Source organism: Coregonus lavaretus, assembly GCF_964263955.1.
Source record: "Coregonus lavaretus genome assembly, chromosome: 34".
Taxonomy (NCBI): Eukaryota; Metazoa; Chordata; class Actinopteri; order Salmoniformes; family Salmonidae; genus Coregonus; species Coregonus lavaretus.
The window spans coordinates 19741574-19764682 of NC_140021.1; the positions used below are offsets into that span (position 1 = coordinate 19741574).

Sequence of the window (23109 nt, forward strand, 5' to 3'; positions counted from 1 at the left end):
CTCGGTAGTGAGTGTTGCAACCGAGGACAGACGATTTTTACACATTAAGCTCTTCAGCACTAGGCGGTCCTGTTCTGTGAGCTTGTGTGGCCTACCACTTAGCGGCTGAGCCGTTGTTGCTCCTAGACATTTCTACTTCACAATAACAGCATTTACAGTTGACCGGGGCAGCTCTAGCAGGGCAGAAATTTGACGAACTGACTTGTTGGAAAGGTGGCATCATATGACTGTGCCGCGTTGAAAGTCACTGAGCTCTTCAGTAAGGCCATTTTACTGCCAATGTTTATCTATGGAGATTGCATGGCTGTGTGCTCGATTTTCTACACCTGTCAGCAACAGGTGTGGCTGAAATAGCCAAATCCACTAATTTGAAGGCGTGTCCACATACTTTTGTACACAGTCAGGTCCATAAGTATTTGGACAGTGACACAATTTGCATAAATTGGAAAAAATCAAGATGTGCTTTAAGTGTAGACTTTCATCTCTAATTTAAGGGTTTTGTCAAAATTATTGTATGAACCGTGTAGGAATTACAACCATTTTTATACAGAGCCCCCCAATTTTAGGGGCTCAAAAGTAATTGGACAAACTAACATAATCATACATTAAATTGTGAGTTTTAATACTTGGTTGCAAATCCTTTGCAGTCAATGACTGCCTGAAGTCTGGAACCCATAGATCAGTTCCTTCCCTTCTAGATACTCTTCTCTTCCCATCCTTTTGGTACAAGTTGATCATTGTCTCATCTGTCCATAGGATGTTGTTCCAGAACTGTACAGGTTTTTTAGATGTTTTTTGGCAAACTCTAATATGGTCTTCCTGTTTTTGAGGCTTACCAATGGTTTACATCTTGTGGTAAACCCTCTGTATTTACTCTTGATTGTTGACTTTGACACAGATACGCCTACCTCCTGGAGGGTGTTCTTGATCTGGCCAACTGTTGTGAAGGGGGTTTTCTTTACCAGGGAAATACTTATTCTGTCCGTGGTCTTCCGGGCCTTTTGGTGTTCCTGAGCTCACCAGTGCGTTCTTTCTTTTTAAGAATGTACCAAATAGTTGATTTGGCCACACCTAATGTTTTTGTTATCTCTCTGATGGGTTTCTTTTGATTTTTCAGCCTAATCATGGCTTGCTTCACTGGCAGTGACAGCTCTTTGGACTTCATAAATACCCTAAAATTAAAGCTGAAAGTCTGCACTGTCAGCTCATATTCATTATTTAATTTCAACTCCAATATGCTGTGGTAGACAGCTAAAATAATAACTTGGTCAATGCCCAAATATTTATGGTCCTGACTGTATATAGTGTATTATTGCATGTTGAGATAAAATGAAATGAATTAAATTAGATAAAAGCTAGTCATATTTAATTCAGGTAAACGTAGATTGGCTTGATAGTGGCATTGACGTTGTTGGTTGGCTAGTAAGCAAAACTTAACGTTGTACCTCATTAACTTTTGGGAAAACTGGTCCAGCCCCATGGTAGCTAGCTATGGTTACTTCAAATAAAGCATAATGATGTACTAATATGAAAGTGCAATTGTAAACTATAAAGTATAGTTATGTCAGTGAAGAAGTTATGAATGAGGTCCAAGGCGGAAGCTTCTCGGTTGAACGTGAACGGGCATCGGACAGTCCTTGCACTTTGAAACCCACTCCCACCATGACGTATAGCACCTCCACCGGGCGAAATGCTGTGAAACGAGTGTGTCCCCCAATGTCATGTCTATGGGTCCGGCCCTTTATAAAGTCCCCTGGCTGGTCATATATCATGGAATATTGATATGGTTCCACTACACTGCAACTCCTGACATTTGATTTATAGCTTAAGGTGTCTTTTTTTTCCATTCCTAAGCAGTCAACAAGGTATCAAGGGAAAATGTCAATGGTGCAGTGCGTTGGATGGAGAGACTGACATGTCTGAGATTGGTAGAGAAAAGGGCCAGCTCAGTTAAATTTGTCTTGTTCTAATGGGTTGTCCAATGTGCTTGTGTGTGTGTGTGTGTGTGTGTGTGTGTGTGTGTGTGTGTCTGCCAGTGACAACATTAGTGTACATGCAGCCATCTAATACTATATGCACTTCACACCACGTTGAAATAAATGCACATTACTGTATAAGAATGCCCTTTTCAGTGTGACATAGAAATAAGTCTGGCTGTGGCCCCTGCTCACTTAACATTATACAAAATCCATCACATGCAGTGTGCAGAGTAAGCATTATGCTGGATATTACAAACACAACACACTGCTAATAGTGTTCTCTCTATATATCTCTTTCTTTCTCTCTCTCACAAGCATGCATGCACACACACATATACACACTACACTCAGAAGAGACTGTGTGTAGAGAGACAGAGACAGAGATAAACAACACCAGGAGATGAGTGTTTCCAATCTGGAAGAAGAACTGTCTAATTATCAAGGGATCCATCAGACTATATAGAATCATCCTCTCCCTTCTCCCCTGTTGATGCACGTCAGACAGCTACTACCAGACTACAGTACTGTATCAATCCATGACCCCGTTCTATCCAAAACACATGGTGGACATTATGATAAACAGCAACAACAACATCGTTTCTTTATTAGCCGCTCATTTGAGGCTGATATTTGTCCACTTTTTGTAGTGGTGAGTCAGAGGATGGATAGAAGGAACACAGATGAGAGAGGATAACCATCCCTCTTTCCTCATCTGTGTGGGTGTGTGTCTCTACTCACTAATTGGTCAGATTTCACATCTTAACTGTGCCAAAACAACCGGAGAGTGTCAACAATAACAACTGACGTCTGAGAACTGCCGTTTATTTTCAAACCTCTTCTTATAAAAGCTATCTTTCTCTCTTTTCAAAGCACCTAAGTGTGTGAGACTTTTAACATGCAGGTAATGGGTTGTGCGTGGGTGGGAGAGCAGTGTGTGTGTCTGTGTGTGTGGTGGGAACGCGGGAATGTTTAGGAGGAGAGGAGACTAACGGCACACAGTGTCAATCTTTACTCTGACATTCTCCTCCACAGTGATTAAAGCATGTGGATAAAACTGTCTGCTTCTGTTGCAAACGAACACTTTAGTTGATGATGCACAAACAATCATAGAACTAAAATCACTATTTCATTTCACTCTCTAAATCTACATCTAGCTGTAATCATGATAGTTGTAAGTCAACCGATTAGGAAAGTTCACGTGATTCCACAAGAGGGGGCTAAACTGTTGATGGAGTCTCAATATAGTCTCTCCCTTCCCTTGACAACATACAGAACCACATAATCATTACTCATTCATTCTAATGTGCTGGTGCTTACATACACTACTGGGTTTCTCCATTAGGGCAGCAGGTAGGTAGTTCATCGTAGATGCCGGCAGTGCACAGGAGTGAACACAGGAGTGGCTATAAGAATCACCTGGGTTAGAACAGAACAGGGAGGTGGAAATGGCTTTTTTGTGTATCTCTGCTGAAATGAACTAGGTGTCAAGGCAGTAAGGTACTCCTGACTTGGTGATGACTTCATGAGTTTCTTGTGAGGAGAATAACTCAAAACCAGTTTCTTTAACGTCTCTAACTTAATTATTTCAAGACTTAACTCTGGTTATGTAAGAGTAGAAAAGCTTTATTTTCACAGACAGAAAGAGCCAAGAGAGAAAATATACTTTTGATATGTCATCGACTAAAGCATACGATGAGTATTCAAGATCTGAAGCGAATGAAAATGCTAAGAGATAAGATCAAATCACATCATTGACTGGTCTGCCCAAATATCTACGTGCCAAAGCTCAGACAGAGGACATTTGCTGAAGTTATGACCAACTGCTTCTGAGTTGATATGATAAAGCACAGAATGTCCCAAGACATAGATTGAGTTCCAAATATCACCCTATTCCTTATATAGTGCACTACTTTTGACCAGAGCCCATTTAGGGAATGGGGTGCCATTTGGCATGCAACCATCATCTACTGAAACACTGCAACCAAAGCACTTAATTAATATTTTAACCGGTACACCAGTAGTCATTGTCAGAATCAGAATCAGACATTAGGCTTTGAGTCATGGTTAGCCAACTGTTCCTGACGATGTCATCCGTATGCACAGTTCAACACTTCCTGTGCCTCAGAAACTGGTGAAATCAAAAGGTCACAGGAGGAGACGAGCCTCAATGACGGTGACAGTACAATTCCTATTAACTGGTAGACAGCTCGGGTCTGTTTCAGAAAGCTTGACGTGAGTGACTGGACTAGGAAATTGAACAGTAATGTATGTGATTCCATGCACTGAAAGGTGATAAAGGCACTAAATTAGTGCTAAATTGTATGTGCATCTTTGCTAATATGATGTGCTGTATTCCTCTATTTTGGCAAAGACCAAAAAAGCAAATCCAGGATTTGAGAATCTAAAAATACATGTTGTTTTTTTACCCCATGCCAAACACACATACATAAAACATTCAGTGTGGATATGAGCCAAAACACGCCTATGTCAAAAATGGAAAAAGAGTGTAAATATCATGTAAAAATATGCATTACATACATGACCCTGTCATGGACCTTATTGCCCTGTGGAATATCATGAGCAGGGCAGTACATCCATAATGGACAGGATAGCCCAAGCAGTGCAGTGCGGCTGCAACTATTAGGTATACACAGGGTCTGTCTGGCTGAAATATGAGGACTGTGTCCAGGCAGGCAGGTCTTCCTGAATGCTAAACTCTGAGCGAGAGAGAGAGAGAGACACTATGACCTGCAACCAATCAGAGCAGAGCACCACTGTGACCTGCAACCAATCAGAGCAGAGAAAAAGTGTGTCCTGCAACCAATCAGAGCCACTGTGTCCTGCAACCAATCAGAGCAGAGCCACTGTGTCCTGTAACCAATCAGAGCAGAGCCATTGTGCCCTGCAACCAATCTGACGCCTAATTAATCCTGAAGGTCTTTTGTTCCGCTGAGGTTTCTCTCTCTTTTTTCCCCCCACTGCAACACTCCATCCATCCTCTTCTCCTGTTATGTCTTCTCTTGCCCGGCTCAGTCAGCCCCTCATCTTTCCCTGCCACCTCTCAATGCCTCCCCCACCTCCTCACCCTCTCATCCCACCTCTCCTCCCCCACTACCTTCAGGATAAATGTCCCAGGATAAACGTAAGTGTCTGTTGGTTTTGGGATGAGAGGGTGAGGAGGAGGGGGAGGCATTGAGAGGTGGCAGGGAAAGATGAGGGGCTGACTGAGCCGGGCAAGAGAAGACATAACAGGAGAAGAGGATGGATGGAGTGTTGCAGTGGGGGATAAAGTGAACTGTGAACACATTATGTTTTTAGGATTGTTTTTCACCGTATTTCTGTATATTTGTGTATCCACAAATATTTACATGAGTTGTATCTGAGAATGCATTTCAATCAAACTTGATAATGAACAGAATGTGAAGGTGAACATTTCCACGGTACTGCTACCCATGGATCTCTACATTCATCTTAACACCAAACAGTGCACTGCCATACAAACAGACCTCCAACTATGAATAGTTACCCAGTCCTTAGGTTATCCAAGGACACCATGGTGATGGGCTAGCCCAGAGGGAGTGCCTCCTGGCACTAAGGTCATTCAAAGGGCACAACCCTCACATGTTCTTTCTGTCGTTCCTATCCTCTCTTCCCTCTCTCGTGCCTGAGTGGGGGAGATAAACGGGTACGCCCAGGCACACAGGACCAATTGCCGTGATTTATCGGAAACCATTTGGTACCTGAGCGTCTATGAAATTGTAATGAACTTGATTATGCTTTAATGAAGTGTGAGGGTTCCTCAGGACTGATTACAGTACAGCCACCATGCGTGGCATAGCAGGGGCCAGGAGAGAGAGAGAAAAAAGGAGGGAGGGAAGACGAGAGAGAAGGGGAAGAGAGAGAGAGAGAGAGAGAGAGAGAGAGAGAGAGAGATGGGGAAGAGAGAGAGAGAGCGACAGTGATGGCAGTGGGAACAACAACTAGGTGCTGGCGAGAGAGTCAGAGTCGAGGCTAAGAGAGGTTAGTTAGGGGCGTTACGTGTTAGAAAAGGTGACTAGAGTCAACCTTACAGGAGGAACGCTGCTAATTTCATTTCACCCTGTGTAGTGATTTTTTCCTGCCCTGGTACAAACTGCATGCTGACGTGGCGGAGGAAGAGATTTAACAGTCTTATAGGTCATATTTTGCATAAGTATTAGACAGTTCATGACGTTTCTAACCTTTCCGTGTACAAAGTGCTTCAATTAAATGTAAAAACATTATTGTTCCATAACTTCATAAAGCGCTCCTGTTTTTTTTCTTTCAACTCCCCAGGAGTAATAACACCAATCGGGATAGGATACCGTATCAGGCTATTACAGCAACTAGATAATCCATTGAAAACAGCTAGATTTCCTTGTTATATCCAGGAGGACTTTTAAAAATAGCTATTAGATGTGCAAATGCATGCCATTAGTTTACTGTTACTGACTCTCCAACCCTTTGATCCAAAGGCACTCATCAGGTATTAGAAGTCATTAGAAGTCATCTGTGAGTAAAACAGGCTTTGACAGGTCTCTACACTCTTAGAAAAAAAGGTTGCAAAAGGGTTCTTTGGCTGTGCCCATAGGAGAACCCTTTTTGGTTCCAGGAAGAACCCTTTTAGGTTCCAGGTAGAACCCTTTTTGGTTCCATGTAGATCCCTCAGTGGAATGGGTTATATATGGAACCCAAAAGGGTTCTACCTGGAACCAAAAGGGTTCTTCAAAGGGTTCTCCTACGGTGACAGCCGAAGAACCCTTTTAGGTTCTAGATAGCACTTTTTTTCTAAGAGTGTATATAAGCATGTGAGGCAGACAGGCAGCTCATCCACTCTGTAACACTGTCTTATGCATCCCATATTGCACCCTATTTCCTATATAGTGCACTACTTTTGACCAGACCCCTGTGGACCCTAAATTAAAAGAGAGCACTATATAGGGAATAGGGGCCATTTGGAACGCAAACACTCTGCTGCAGGTGGCCTCAGGGTGTTCATCAATTTCTGTAATAATTCATTCGTTTTTCACACGTTCCATTCCTCTCCTCTGTTGGAGAATGTTTCTATTTCTTGAAATCGCTGCTTGCCTGGCCTAGCTTGGCCGCTGCCATCGTTAATTTGTTGTGGCAATATTAATTAATGATTTTTGCTTCATGGCTGTTTATATTCAGACAGATTAGAAGTCAAGAGATTAGAAAAAGAAAACAATCTGTAAAACACTCGGCGGCTGACAGGGGTCACCTTGGTGTCTCAAATCATATTCAATTTGCCGGCGTGGGGAAATTACCAGGCTAAATGAATCCATAGCCAGGCGTATCTTCTGTCTAGTAACGGCCTGCATTCAGAAGAGCTCAATAAGACCACATTCAGCAGAGGGGAAAACATACCAAACAGTTGCATACTGTAAAGAAATGTGATGAAATGTTTCTGTGACATATTAGAAAAATGGTATTTAGATTTAAATTGTTTCTTTAATCAAGAACATGTAAAGTCAGGTCCAAAATTATTGACACCGTTGATAAAGATGAGCAAACAACCATGTATAAAATAAATAATATAAATACTGAGCTATAATGTGTGCAAAAAAAATGCTGCTCCAATTTTATTCTGATATACTAATAAAATTGCTCACAGAAAGACACTTTGTTTAACAAGTAATTCAAAAAACATCTCTAAAAGATAGGTGTCAAAATTATTGGCACCAATATTTTCAATACTCCGGCACACTCCCATTGCGAAGATTACAGCACTGAGCCTTTTTCTGTCTCAAAAAGATAGGTGTCAAGATTATTGGCAACCCTGTTTTCAATGCTTTGTGCACCCTCCCCTTGAGAGGATTACGGCACCAAGCCTTTCCTAAAATGTTTTATGAGATTGAACAACACATTGGGAGGGATCTTCCTCCATAAAGAATCTTTCTAGATCAGTGATATCATTTGGTCTGCATTTATGGACTGCGCTCTTCAATTCAAACCACAGGTTTTGAATGGAGTTGTTCCTTCGACACCAAACCCACCACTGGTGTGCGCTGCCAAGGAGCTCTATTTTCGTGTCATCTGACCAAGGCATCGATTCCAATCCAAGTTCCAATACTGTTTAGCAAACTCCATGCGTTTACAGTTAGTTGCTCTCAATATTAAAAAAATAAATAAATCTGGCAACCCTTCCAAAGAGCCTATTGGCATGAAGGTGGCATCTAATTGTAGACTTGGAGACTTGGTGACCTGAAGATGTGACCAAGTTCTGTAATTCTCCAACTTTGGCATTTAGATATTCCTTCGCCTCCCAAACTATCTTCTTCACTGTGTGTGGGAACAAAACACACTTGCGTCCAATACCAGGCAAGTTTACCACTGTTCCAGTGGTTTTAAACGTCTTAATTGTTGCCTTAATAGTGGTATGATTAATGAAGGTCAACAACCATTTGTCTCTTTTTTGTTTGTGAGCTCTTTGCATTTCCCCATGGTGATGGATGACAAAGAGATGCATGTTACCTCATTTTTATACCCCAGTGAAACAGGAAGCCATGGAAGGCCACAATACAGTTCCTCTCCCCAAAATATTACTTGTTAAACAAAATATATTTATTTGAGCAATTGCATTAGTATAAAGAAATGTGAGCATACAATATAAATCAAATCAAAGTTTATCGGTTGCATACACAGATTTGCAGGTGTTATAGCAGGTGCAGCGAAATGCTTATGTTACTGTGCAGTAGAATGTAGCTCAGTATTTGAATTATTTATTTTATACAGTCTTTTTTGCTCATCTTTATCAATAATTTTGGATCTGACTGTATCTGGAATATCTATTGTTGTGTGTTAAAAGTGTGTACTGACTGAGTACTGTCTGCTACTGAGATGAAGGATTAAACCTAAACATATTCATCATGTACAGTGGGGTGACATCCTGCTTACAGAACAGTCAGTAGTGGCAATGTTGTTGTTGTTGATGTTTTTGTAAGCAGGAAGTTGCCATCATCATGGCATCATATTTGGTGTGTTTATATAGTAAAGATTTTCGGAATCACTGAGTGTACCTTTAACCAACCTTCTACCAGGTTTAAAAATCACATTTGATTCTTATGCATCTCTGTACTTCCCCCTCCTCCTCCTAGCCTTTGTCCCCACCATTATCATTCTGTCCTGCCGGTGCATTTCCTTATTCAAATGTCTCTAATTCAAGGTTAAAGAACCGGGGTGGCCAACAATGGCCCGACCAATGACCTGGAGTTGTCCTTCAGTCAGCCGAGACTGGCCCAAACTCACCCGCCACCCCCCAGCCCACCACCCTGCCTGCCGCCGTCTTGAAGATCGGAACTCTTATGTTGACTTGGCAACGCGGCAGATCTTTGTCACGGCGGTCGCAACGGCACCGTGAGGCGAGAAGAGAGAGAGGGAGAGATTAAGTGGCCAATCAACCTGGGAACAAGGGGTAATCATTCCACTTAGTCATGTGACCGGAATCCTGATGCTAAATTACATTCACTTCTCTTCTCCTCTCTCTCCTCACAGTCACACTGCAGTGGAGAAATTACCCCCACCCAGACCTGCCTGGACTGGAGAGTGTTCAATGCTGTTCTCTCATGTTGTACAGTATACACTGTAGGATAATTGTCTTTAAGTACCCTGTTAAAGAAATACAGTTTGAGTATCTGATGCTGATACAGTCAAATCAGAATATAGTTTTAATAAAAACTATAGGAGAGTACAGAGTATATTCGAGACTCTTAAAATAGGTCTGCATTTTGTTTATATCACAAAGCGATAATTACTTTGTAACTGACCCTAACACTGCCTTATTTCTGATGATGGAGAACAAAAACCTGCATTGTGGGATGTTCGGTGCCATCAGGGGTGTGCGCACCTGTGTCATTATTTAGAGATGTGTGGAGCTATACCGGAGTGTGAGCAGCATACCACAATACTAGACATTGGATGAGTTTCAATATTTCATTTAGGAGCTGGACATTCGAGCGAGTCTTCAAGTTATTGTTCAGGTTAGCCTGAGGCTATCATCCTGGCGTGGTTCTGGATTCCTCTCCTCCAAGACAATATCATGTCCTTGACAAACCCCTTCTTTCTCTCTTTCTATTGGCTCTACTCTTTCATTCTGCAAAGGTCTCTCTCTCTCTCTAAGGAAGGAAGGTCTAGGATGGCATTCCTCGACTAGGATGGAGTTCCAGTAAAAGTGGGTGCCTTAAGGTAAAGCCTGAGTCAGTCTCTGTAAAATGAAAGCAGACTTTACAGAGCTGGCACTGTAGTTGTGGCCCAAGGGCTAAGACTGGCACTCCCCCAATACCAGGCCTTAGATCTGGTGGCTATTGAACTCCTGTCCTCTCACTGGCACGCAAACGCACGCACGCACACCCATTTAGGAAAAAAACGCATGATTTCACATGTGAAATTTCCACGTTTTGCATATGTGACAATTTATGTCACATATGAAATTCCACGTGAAATCATGTGAAACCATGTGTTTTTGGAACACTTTACAAGACGATATTTCACATGTGGATTCAAACACACACAAACAGGGCTTTTAACATAATGTTTTCAACGTATATATTTCACAAACTTACATGATTACATTGTGTATTTTATTTATTATTCATGTCCTCAAATGGGATTTGAACTCAACCTCTTGGTTCACGGCATTCCTGCTACGCAACCATGTCTGTGTCAATGACTGATTTCACATGTATTCCTACACTTTGGACTTAAGTAAAATAAATCTCAGCTTTGTTAAAAATACACTCAAGAAAAAATATAATTTTTATCATAGTGATTCAGGAGTAACATTAAAACCAGGGGTTGGAACTGGTTCAGGAAACAGAACCGAAAACCGGAAAATAACAAAAATTTTCATTTCAAGGAACAGAAACGGAACCTGGAATGAAAGTGATCCATACTGTTCTGGAACAGAACCGTTATTTTAAAAGCATGGGAACCGTTTAATAACGTTATTTTATGTTCAGTAATTTTTCGACTCCCACAAAGAAACGCAACAAAGCACCTATGCAAAGCCCTCACGCTGTCACTCAGAAACGTATTCCAGTGTCTGCCTGAAAGCTGAAAATCTTTGCCATCGTGTGTGCGTGTTTAGGCTACCTGCCCCTCCCCTCTCCGAAGCATAGGCTACTGTACTGACGTTACAATCGTGATTCAGAAGATAGGGAGAGAGATTTTTTATTCAATGCTAGTTAAGGCTACTATAGGCCTAGTAATCAAATCTAATTGTATTTGTCACATGTGCCGAATACAACAAATGTAGACCTTACCATGAAATGCTTACTTACAAGCTCTTAACCAACAATATTTTTTTTTTTTAAAGTAAGAAAATTTTAGCAATTTTTTTAAAAATAATTATAATAATAATAAACTAAAGTAAAAAAATAAATATATTAAAAAACTTGTACACAATAAAATAACAATAACAAGGCTATATTCAGTATACAGGGGGTACCGGTACTGAGTCAATGTGCAGGGGTACAGGTAAGTCGAGGTAATTGAGGTAATACGTACATGTAGGTAGGAGTAAAGTGACTATGCATAGATAATAAACAGCGAGTAGCAGCAGCGTAAAAAAGGGGGTCAATGCAAATAGTCCGGCTAGCCATTTGATTAACTGTTTAGCAGTCTTATGGCTTGGGGGTAGAAGCTGTTAAGGAGCCTTTTGGACCTAGACTTGACGCTCCGGTACCGCTTGTCGTGCGGTAGAAAGAGAGAACAGTCTATGACTTTGGTGACTAGAGTCTTTGACAATTTTTAGGGCTTTCCTCTGACACCTCCTGGTATAGAGGTCCTGGATGGCAGGAAGCTTGGCCCCAGTGATGTACTGGGCCGTACACACTACCCTCTGTAGTGCCTAGCGGTCAGGATGCTCTCGATGGTGCAGCTGTAGAACATTTTGAAGATCTGAGGACGCATGTCAAATCTTTTCAGTCTCCTGAGGGGGAAAAGGCGTTGTTGTGCCCTCTTCACGACTGTCTTGGTGTGTTTGGACCATGATAGTTTGTTAGTGGTGTGGACACCAAGGAACTTCAAGCACTCGATGTGAACGGGGGCGTGCTCGGCCCTCCTTTTCCTGTAGTCCACGATCAGCTCCTTCATCAATCACGTTTCACGTTGGATTTATTAACTACAAAAATGTAAGACGTGTTTTAAATTATGGTGCCGCTCTGCACACACAAGCTTGTTAGCTAGCTAGCTCGAAGGACATTCAAAGTTCCTCCATAGAAGCCGCTTCGAGGTATAATTCTGTGGACCTAATTTAGATAATGCATGTCAAAACAAGATGCCCAGTGCTTCAAGCCCCTCCTCAACCCTCTCTTGCTCTCTCCCCACCCACAAAATCAGTCGCATCTTGCACCATAGGCTACACTTGTCTATCCATCACGCATGTAAACAACTAGCTTGCCTGTTCTATCTGCACTGATTGTTGAAATAATTTAATGAGGTAAATGAAAAAAACTGTTGATTTGACAGGTTAAAAAAGGAACATAAAGGAACGATATAAACAAATACTTTTTTTGGTTCGAACCGGCTCAGAACTTTATTTTGCTGGTAGGAACAGTGGAACGGAAGAAAAAAAATGGTGGTTCTATTCAGAATGAAATTATTGGAAAATAATTTCGGTTCCAACCCTTGATTGAAACAGATTAACATGCCCCAACAATATTAGACAACTATACAGAAAACCTCTCAAATTGATGAAATAAGTAAATTAAATCAATTATGAGAGAATAGTCAGATTAACTGATAACTAAAATAGCAGTGCAGATGGCACTCTTTTGCACTATAAGTGCAGAGATGTACAGTGGGGGAAAAAAGTATTTAGTCAGCCACCAACTGTGCAAGTTCTCCCACTTAAAAAGATGAGAGAGGCCTGTAATTTTCATCATATGTACACATCAACTATGAAAGACAAATTGAGGAAAAAAATTCCAGAAAATCAAATTGTAGGATTTTTAATGAATTTATTTGCAAATTATGGTGGAAAATAAGTATTTGGTCACCTACAAACAAGCAAGATTTCTGGCTCTCACAGACCTGTAACTTCTTCTTTAAGAGGCTCCTCTGTTCTCCACTCGTTACCTGTATTAATGGCACCTGTTTGAACTTGTTATCAGTATAAAAGACACCTGTCCACAACCTCAAACAGTCACACTCCAAACTCCACTATGGCCAAGACCAAAGAGCTGTCAAAGGACACCAGAAACAAAATTGTAGACCTGCACCAGGCTGGGAAGACTGAATCTGCAATAGGTAAGCAGCTTGGTTTGAAGAAATCAACTGTGGGAGCAATTATTAGGAAATGGAAGACATACAAGACCACTGATAATCTCCCTCGATCTGGGGCTCCACGCAAGATCTCACCCCGTGGGGTCAAAATGATCACAAGAACGGTGAGCAAAAATCCCAGAACCACACAGGGGGACCTAGTGAATGACCTGCAGAGAGCTGGGACCAAAGTAACAAAGCCTACCATCAGTAACACACTACGCCGCCAGGGACTCAAATCCTGCAGTGCCAGACGTGTCCCCCTGCTTAAGCCAGTACATGTCCAGGCCCATCTGAAGTTTGCTAGAGTGCATTTGGATGATCCAGAAGAGGATTGGGAGAATGTCATATGGTCAGATTAAACCAAAATAGAACTTTTTGGTAAAAACTCAACTCGTCGTGTTTGGAGGACAAAGAATGCTGAGTTGCATCCAAAGAACACCATACCTACTGTGAAGCATGGGGGTGGAAACATCATGCTTTGGGGCTGTTTTTCTGCAAAGGGACCAGGACGACTGATCCGTGTAATGGAAATAATGAATGGGGCCATGTATCGTGAGATTTTGAGTGAAAACCTCCTTCCATCAGCAAGGGCATTGAAGATGAAACGTGGCTGGGTCTTTCAGCATGACAATGATCCCAAACACACCGCCCGGGCAACGAAGGAGTGGCTTCGTAAGAAGCATTTCAAGGTCCTGGAGTGGCCTAGCCAGTCTCCAGATCTCAACCCCATAGAAAATCTTTGGAGGGAGTTGAAAGTCTGTGTTGCCCAGCGACAGCCCCAAAACATCACTGCTCTAGAGGAGATCTGCATGGAGGAATGGGCCAAAATACCAGCAACAGTGTGTGAAAACCTTGTGAAGACTTACAGAAAACGTTTGACCTGTGTCATTGCCAACAAAGGGTATATAACAAAGTATTGAGAAACTTTTGTTATTGACCAAATACTTATTTTCCACCATAATTTGCAAATAAATTCATTAAAAATCCTACAATGTGATTTTCTGGATTTTTTTTCCTCATTTTGTCTGTCATAGTTGACGTGTACCTATGATGAAAATTACAGGCCTCTCTCATCTTTTTAAGTGGGAGAACTTGCACAATTGGTGGCTGACTAAATACTTTTTTTCCCCACTGTATTATACTTGTTGGTAATGAATGTGTAGAGGAATGCTACGATGCAGGAATGCTGCGAAGCAGCAGAAAGATCAGCGTACACCAAATTGAAAGTACTAAGTGAACATGTGAAATGTAATCATATTATATTTGATTGAAGATTTTTTATACTATTTTAGCTGAACAGCGTACCACTTACTTTAACTTGAACTTAAAACACGTGAAATTTGCAGTGTCATGGGAACATGTTTTTCTTTCACCTCACATGTGAATTGCAGATTCACATGTGAAATTCTAATTCTCACATTTGGAATTGCATTTTCACATGTGAAAAACTTGTACATGTTAAAATCTAACTCTCACGTGGAATTGTTTTTTCACATGTAAAAAACGTTGTTAAAATGTAGATCTCCATGTTGTCACATTTATTTCACATGGCATCATGTTTTCACATGTGTAGTTTCATGTTATCACACTTTTACATGTCACATGTTATTATATTAACTTCACTTAATATCACATGTGAAACACATGTTATCACGTGAAATTCATGTGGTTTTCCTGTAAGAGACACACACATGCGCACCCTAAGAGCTACTAGATGATCCGCAGAGAAAACTTAGGAGGATCGTATGTTTGATGTGTGTGTCCTTCACTACTTCAAAATGACTATTCCCCCTTTCCCCCCTTCGACAGCATCAAGCAGACAGCACGGCTGACTTTCAAGAATTTCCACAAGCGACTGCTTTCTGGAACTAAACGGGTGAGGCAAATCCTCTTAAAATCCTTTTAAACACCATGGCAGGAGGGAAAAAATTAAAGTTTTCTCCCAGGCTAACATGAGCAGGTTGTTTGGCTGATGTTGTTCGGGAAAGGAAGGACACTTTGCTTGTCTATTCCTTCAAGGCATGGAAGGGAATATTAATAGTACATAGCCCATTTAAAGGCCCACAAGAGCTTGACTTTTGGTCATGTAGTGTATGTCAGCCAATTGTAACTCAAAAAAACGTATAGGTTATATCATTCTGAAACTGGTTCCGGCTGCTCACCTCACGTGTGCCTGCTGCTGAGGAGAGAGAGCATGTAAAATGAACCTTGGCCTAGGCTACTGTTGATTGCGAAGATGGAGTCCTTTTTCATTTAAGTAAAAACGAAAGTTAGAGGAGAAGGAGTATAGTGAAAAGAAACCGACAAATGAAATGTCCTCAGGGACAAGTTTTAATATTGTAGTGGACAAAGATGAGAAGAATGTTGGCACGGCCAAATGGACTGTGTGCAACTCGCTATTCAGGTTTGATGCAATTTTTTATTTATTTATTATTATTGTAAATCATCATTATTATTGTAGCCCTATTTAATCATCTAAACCAGTGCTTTAAATAGCCTATGCAAAAAGTGTTTCGTTTCATTTTGTTGAGACACTTTCGTTGGCTAAATTAAGTTCTGTCTTTAATTTTGTGCTCCGTATCTAGTTTAAGGTTAAAAGTAGGCCTGTTGTAAAATAAATAGCCTAGCATTAGCCTATTGTTGTCATTTGTTGGGTAGGCCTATACGGTAGGCAATCACCTTCGTTGGTAATTCATTTAATGCCGCAATATGATAACCTGTTTGTATTTTCCCTATAAACAATGACTTAACTTACTTTTGATATTACCCTAATAAAGTTAATCATCTTTTGTGAAGGTTTGGTGTGGTATGGCTATTATTAGGCTTAGCTACTGCAGGCCTATGAAAGCAGTGCACACCGGCGCTCCAACTGACTCCGACAGCTGAACTTGAGGTGAGAAAGAATGTTTTAGGCCTATCAGAGTTACTCCTTTAATATAACAATACAATTCCTTATCTTAATAACATTTAAGGAATTAGCCTCCTTCTTTATGCCTATATATGAATAGCAGTAGTAGCCTATCTGACAAGTATAAAAAAATCCATGTCAACATCGGGAACATGGCGCTGGCATATCTCTATCTTTCTCGGTCTCTCTAGGGCTAGGCATCTCCTTTAATATATATATTTTTTTTTATATTAATATCATATAGTGGACATCTAGGCCTATAGGCCTACATGCATGCAATGCCCTGATGGATTCATCGCTCAAATCTCTGATAGCTGAACCGTGAGGTAGACAACTATTTTTTCTGGAAAGTCAAAACCAATAAAACAAGAGACTAACTTTTTTAATGCTTCACATCGAAACACAACTAAACCTTTTTTTGTAATTTGTTATAGGCAGTTTGTAAGGACACGTAACTGTGGATCATTTGGCCAATATGCTTGTTTATTGATGGCGCTGGTGGCACCCAGTTGGAGGTTTCTTTCTCTCTCTCTCGGATCTGAATGGGTCTCTCGGATCCCAACCAGCACAAGTCTGTTTGGGTCTGTTTTCAGCTGCCCTTTTCAGAACGGGTCTGACTGTCCTCGGGTCTATTCAGAATGGGTCTCCGTTAAAAAAAGTATAATTTATGCATATCGTGTCGGGTGGGAAAGCCACGGATCCATTTCAGAACGGACCAAACTTTATGGACCCATTAAGACCTCTAGTACACACTACATACACACTCAGACTACATTGCATACACCATACACACAAATACCGTGTATAAACAGAAACACGCATGCACACGCACCCACACATGCATAGCTACAGGTATCTGTATGTATTTTTTTTACATTGATGAACAATGTATGAACTATTTGTCTTAAATGTATAGAATAAATATTGTTCATTATTACAGCCTACAACAAAATAATGATACTGTTGGCCTAGCTTGCCTAGATACCTAGATTTGTGCGATTATAAACATGTCTGAAGTGAAAATAACATTCACTGCTTATGATTGAATTAGCTAGAAAATGTTTCCCTGGTAGTATTACCTTCGATATATTTTGTTTATGTCCAAAATGGCACCATATTCCCTATATTGTGCACTACTTCTGTTGAGGGCCTGTGCATTATCTAGGGAATAGGGTGCCATTTTGGACACAGCCTTAAATGCTGAATTGAAGGTTAAAATATCCAACCACGCAATCCAGCCCTGAATGACTTTGGGGTCTAAAATGGAAAAGTTCCTAAAAAACTTGTTTGCCTGGTCTGATTGCTGTTTACATATTTGAGTAAATGAGCGCGGGATTGGGTCAGTGGTTTGTTTGTCGATTTGCTCTTTGCTTTTCGATCTCCTTTGGGCAAGAGATTGAATTAATGTTTGTAGATGCTACACCTGGGGAACAAGAGATTGTGCAAAATTACAATACTCGACCAATTATAGCTCTAGAAACAAACACACGCAAAATAGAAAAGCTAATTTTGGGAGCCGTTCAGTTTTCTCGTGTCAGAGGCACAAGGACAATAATTTGTTTCATTTATATCCCTTTCCGTTTGAATAGATCACTGAGCAGATTTTGTTTACCCGCAGCCCGAGCCTTCCAACGTACACACACCATTTGCATGTTTCCACTAGATACGCCACTGTCGCCACACATTCCCGTCCAAAGTAAATGCTAAGTCAGCCTGCTTACAAATCTCCCTTATCATCATCCCTCCTCCCTCTCCTCCCTCCCTTCATCCCCCTGTCAGCTCATCCTTACCCATATCTCCTCCCTCTTAATTACTTGTTGGATGGCGGTAGTGTTTCTGCTGTGTTTCTGCTGCTTTGGTTATTACAGGACCCTGTATGGGAGAGGAGAGGCTGCCAGATGTCCCGACCAAAAGCCAAGCTGCTCAGGGCACAGCGCTGCTACTCACCTGGGGCAAATGAGGGCATCTATTCCTGCTGGGTTTAAAGCCTCCTCTCCCCTCAGGAGCCAGCCTGATGTTGAAGAGGGCCTGCAAAGCACACTGGGCTGCCTGGGTCTTGGCCAGCTTCTTGCTGCGTCCGGAGCCCTCGAATATCCTCCCTTCCACGCGGACTGCCATGATGAAGCTCCGCGCCCGCCGCCCCTCTGTCCTCTCAGACAGGCACACGTACCTCAGGCCTGGACGCAGCTCGTTGAGCAGCACCACGGGGGTCTTGGGGGCCTCGGCTGGGATAGCCACAGGGACCCCTGCCAACCGCTGCTTGGCCTGCACCATTAGGTCCAACGTGTGGCGAAGTAATCGGCCGTGCCGGAGGGCGCTGGAGAGGCGCAGCTCGCTCTTCTCCGACGCCGACCGGTAGAGGGAGAAGCTGTCGCCGACTACGCCGCCACACGACGACGGCTCAAACTCCTTGAACAGAGTGTCTGGGAAGTCTGCCGCCTGGTCCGAGGTAAAGTCTGCAGAGGGGTTGCTGTGGTTACCCATGGCCAGGTGAGCCTGAGGAGCGTTGGGGAACTGAATGAAGGACTTGAGGGCCAGCTCGGCCGCTCTCATCTTGGCCTTCTTCTTGGTGGGGCCCGTGCCCTCGAAGGTGAGGCCGTTCACCTCTACGGCAATTGAGAAAAGGGGTGCGTGGACGGGGCCGGTCTGGGACACCATGCAGTACTGGAGGCCCGGCCTCAGCTCGTTCAGCTGCACCAGGGCATTCTTTGGTGAGTCCGACCACAACAGTTTCTTGTAGATCAGACGGAGTTTGCACAGGTGTCCGTTATTGTCCTCCTCCAATGGTCGCTTCCTCTTCAGACCGGAAGTCCCGCCCCTAGATGTGTCCGATCTGAACGTTGATTGGCGGTCGCCCGGGACAATGGAACAGCAGTCCTCTAGGTTACCGATATTTCGGTTCTCTTTGACCTCAGCGCTGCTGGTGCCTGGCAACAACAAGAAAAGGAAACAAAACAATTGAGAGAAATAAAACCATTGTTCAGAACAATAAATGCAGACATAACTGTGTGGCGCTCCACAGTCACTATATCTCAGTGTGCAATAGAATGAGACTCAGAAAGCAAAGCTCCCGGGGCAGATTTAGTCACTTGATACACAATGAAAGGGTAATGAACAAATCTACCAGCGTCCCCCATCGACAGTCCCCAAAGTTCATAGCGAGGGAGGCTATCTTATTTAAGTGTTCTAAAATTCAAATCCAAATCCCCTCAAATGGGGCATTATCTGCCAAATCATTCTGTAATCTGCTGCAAAATTGGTTCTGTGACTCTGTGGTTTAAGTGGGAGAGTATTTGTTACTGTACCCAATGCAAAGCAGCAATCTATTTTGTAATGGGGGGATTGTATTGTATTGAAAGTTACACACATTGGGGGATGAAAGAAAAAAGCTATCTGCCTTATTTCACACTTCTATTCTCCATGAGGACAAAGTTGGAGCAGCTGTGCTATCATGCTCTGCTCTTCAAACCTAGTTACAGGGATAAAGTAGCATATTGCATTTCTGAAAAATGTGCACAAATTTGAGTTTCAAAACCAGAAAATTGACAGATAGATCACTTTCATATCTAGTCTACAGTACACTGACAGGATTGATACATGTATTTACAGTATGTGGAAGCAGTACTACTGTAATTGTCCAAGACAAATTTCTCCTTGGGATCAATACAGTATATCATAGGCTATCATATCATATCAGCAGTGGCTGTGCATCCAGTATGTTGGGAGGAATATACTGAGGTGTGACTTACTTAAAGTGTCCTCATCCTCTGTGCTGGTGGTCCCAGGGCTCATGTACTTGAAGGGAGCAATCAATGCAGAGAGCATGCTGACTTTCTCTGTGAACAGAGAGGAAAGAGACAGAGACAGACAAACACACCATGACTGCTACTGTGGTATGAAACAGTGTTACTGATACAATAACATGTAATAACTCTCTACCTACACACTGAGTATGGCTGGTCTATCCTGTCTTTCTCAGTCATTTTCTCCTCCTCCTCTTTCTGCTTAGAGAGTAGTGATCTAACTATTGATCATTAAGAGATATTAGGTGTTGGAGAAGTGAGGACGTGAGGAACTGGTTTCTAATTAAAGTGTTTTGACTGGCCTGTCGATGTATGCTCAGCCTGGGCTGGAAGCACCAGACCCAGCTGTGATGGACTCTAATAGGGTGTTACACTGTAAACAACACGCACACCTGGAGGCAGGAACACCAGGGGGACCTCTAGGGAGACAACCTGAGTCCATTTTATTTAAAGGGATGGCACAGCAGCCCACATGTTAGTGTACCCATCCCCTTTAATTACAATAGACCACTGTTTCCCAATCCATTGCTTGTACTCCTTCCCTCCCTCCCTCCCTCCCTTCCTCCCTGTTGAACAACACTGAAGGGTTTGATGATTCACAATGACACACATGGCTGCTCTCTAAGAGCTGTGGACAGATCTGCCGTATCCCAGTGGGGTGAAATTACAATACAACACTCTGCATTGTGACCTAATTACAGTGTAACTAACACCAGCAAAATGCAGCTGTTAGTCTGTCTGTCCATTAGAGAAACCAGCAGCAGAAGGTCTCAACATACACTGACTAGTTTCTAGATAACATTTCAAATCAATCTATATGTCGTTAGCTATGCCTCTAGAGGGCAAATTGTTTCTACCTATTTAATTAATGTTGCAGTGTTTTCTCTCAAAGGGCAAAATTAGATCCTGACATGGCCGAGTTCTAATTATTTCCTATATACATTTAGATCTAAATTAGCCAACACACCATCTAACACTGTAGCTGTTAAAGTGTTTCTGAGACGTCTTCCGACCGTGAAACTTAAAGACAAACGTCCATACAAAAGTGTAAAACGCAGTACAGAATATGAGGAGGGCAATTAACACATGCCGGCATAAGTTTCCACATGGGCCGCAGAAGTCTTTCATGTATTTTTTTATCATGGTGTTGTGCCTTAGGTTCTGCAACACCCACTTAACTCAACAACCTCTGCCAAGTGTTGACTTTCACTGGGCTGTAAGGGGCTAGAGAGAGAAAGACAGAGCCAACACACTGATATGTATGTCATCATCAACCTGATGACTAACAAAGAGATGGAACTCATTCAGGACAGGTTTACAGTAAATGATGGCCTCAGATCTTAGATCTAGTTAGGTATGGCACAGTAGTAAAGAAAAACAAGTGTTAACATACTGTAGGTAATGCTCAGGTAAACTGATCAGATATTAAGGCAATCATTCATACAGTAAGGATAGAGAATCTGATAGAGATGGATTTTGGCGCCGGGGATTGTGGAAGAGAACAACCTACACCCTGTAAAATAGGGATTTACCTGCTGTACAATACAGCTCTTATTAAAACCAGGTTTGGCAAGTTTGGCAAGCGAAGTGTGTGTGTTTATGCATGCATGTGGGTCTGTGTGTGTGTGTGTGTGTGTGTGTGTGTGTGTGTGTGTGTGTGTGTGTGTGTGTAAATTCACAGTGAGCAGATGATAAGGGCCCTGTCTACTTCATCCTTTCTTTTCCTGGTTCAGAGCAGAGGGAGGGTAATGAGCCAATCACATTTCCCTGTGGTTCCGTCCACATAACGGATGGGTCAGATGAGCGACGGGAGACATTAGAAATAGGCGCTGAGGGAAATCATTGACTGGCTCTCTCGCCCCTTCCCTCTCTCCCACCTCCCTCCCTCTCTCTCTCCATCTCTGTCTGTCTCGCGGGCCACAGATTAAACAGCTCTGAACTGGTAAATGAGAGCGGCTGCATTGTCTCAGTGAGCTGCCGGCCACACTTAAAATCTGATTTCTGTCCGATGGCTCAGCTGATCGCTAAGCAGCTGATCACTAGCTGCATAAACAAACAGCCTGTGTGTGTGTGTGTGTATGTATGTATGTGTGTGTGTGTGTGTACGCACGTGTGTGTGTGTGTGTGTGCGTGCGTGCGTGCGCATGTGAGTAAGTGACTCAGTATGTACACACATAAATCCACTGGCTTACATAAAAACCAACACATATCTTTTACAGCCAAGATTCATGACTGCATTTAACTGCTGTATTGGAGCTAGGTCTCAGGTTGAGTCCAAATGGCACCCTATTCCCTATATAGGGCACTGCATTTGAGCAGGACCAATAGGATTATGGTCAAAAGTAGTACACTATAAAAGGGAATAGGGTGCCATTTGGGATGCAACCCTTATACTACTTCACCCAATGCCTTTCTATATTTGCTCATCTCTTGTTTGTACAGTGCTTCAGATGCGGATCATACCAACAATCTCAAGTGTTGTCATAAGCTGTCATGATAGGCTGTGCCAAACATTATAGGATTCATTAAAGGACTATGTAGACATATTGACAGCCAAGGTGGGAATAGCAGTATGTCATCCAAGGACTGAGTGATTGGGGGTGTGAGTGTGTGTATGTGTATGTGTCTTTGTGTGTGCGTGTGTGTGTGTGTGTGTGTGTGTATGCCAGTGTTTGGGGTAGCAGTCGGATGGATATTTAGCACCTGATTAGTGCCACAGACTACAGAGGAGCCAGGCCATCTGCTTTACATGTGTTCTCCTGGACCATGCCAAGGACAGGGCTCTAGGAGACAACCCAACCCAACCCAGAGACACAGCCCACAACCAGACCTGGCCTTCTACCCCACCACCAGCCCCCAGCTTTAGCACCAGCCCCAGCCACTGCCCCAGTCCAACCCCCCACTCCCCAGCGCCAACCCAAGCCAAGCTCCAGCCATGCCAAGTTCAGTCCAGTATTTGGACCATCCAGTTAACCAATCGTATGGCATGATGCTTGATTGAATTAGTTTAATCTTATCAGCTTCATGCTCATTCACATTGGGCAAAACTCAGAGAAGGAAGGCAAGGCCATGGCTGGACTCTTTGTGTTTGTGTGAAATGAGGGTCAGCTAACCT

At 42.5% G+C, this 23109-nt stretch overlaps 1 protein-coding gene across 1 annotated transcript in view; it reads right to left on the reverse strand.

Annotated features, from left to right (window-relative positions):
• The window catches only part of adarb2 (adenosine deaminase RNA specific B2 (inactive)), a gene marked incomplete at both ends in the record, with an annotated part of 213707 nt that overhangs the window by 43015 nt on the left and 147583 nt on the right, over window positions 1-23109 (reverse strand). The window contains 2 exons of the mRNA XM_084152155.1: window positions 18139-19118; window positions 19941-20027. Coding sequence (XP_084008281.1) covers window positions 18139-19118; window positions 19941-20027 — 1067 coding nt within the window. The remainder of the gene's footprint in view (window positions 1-18138; window positions 19119-19940; window positions 20028-23109) is intronic.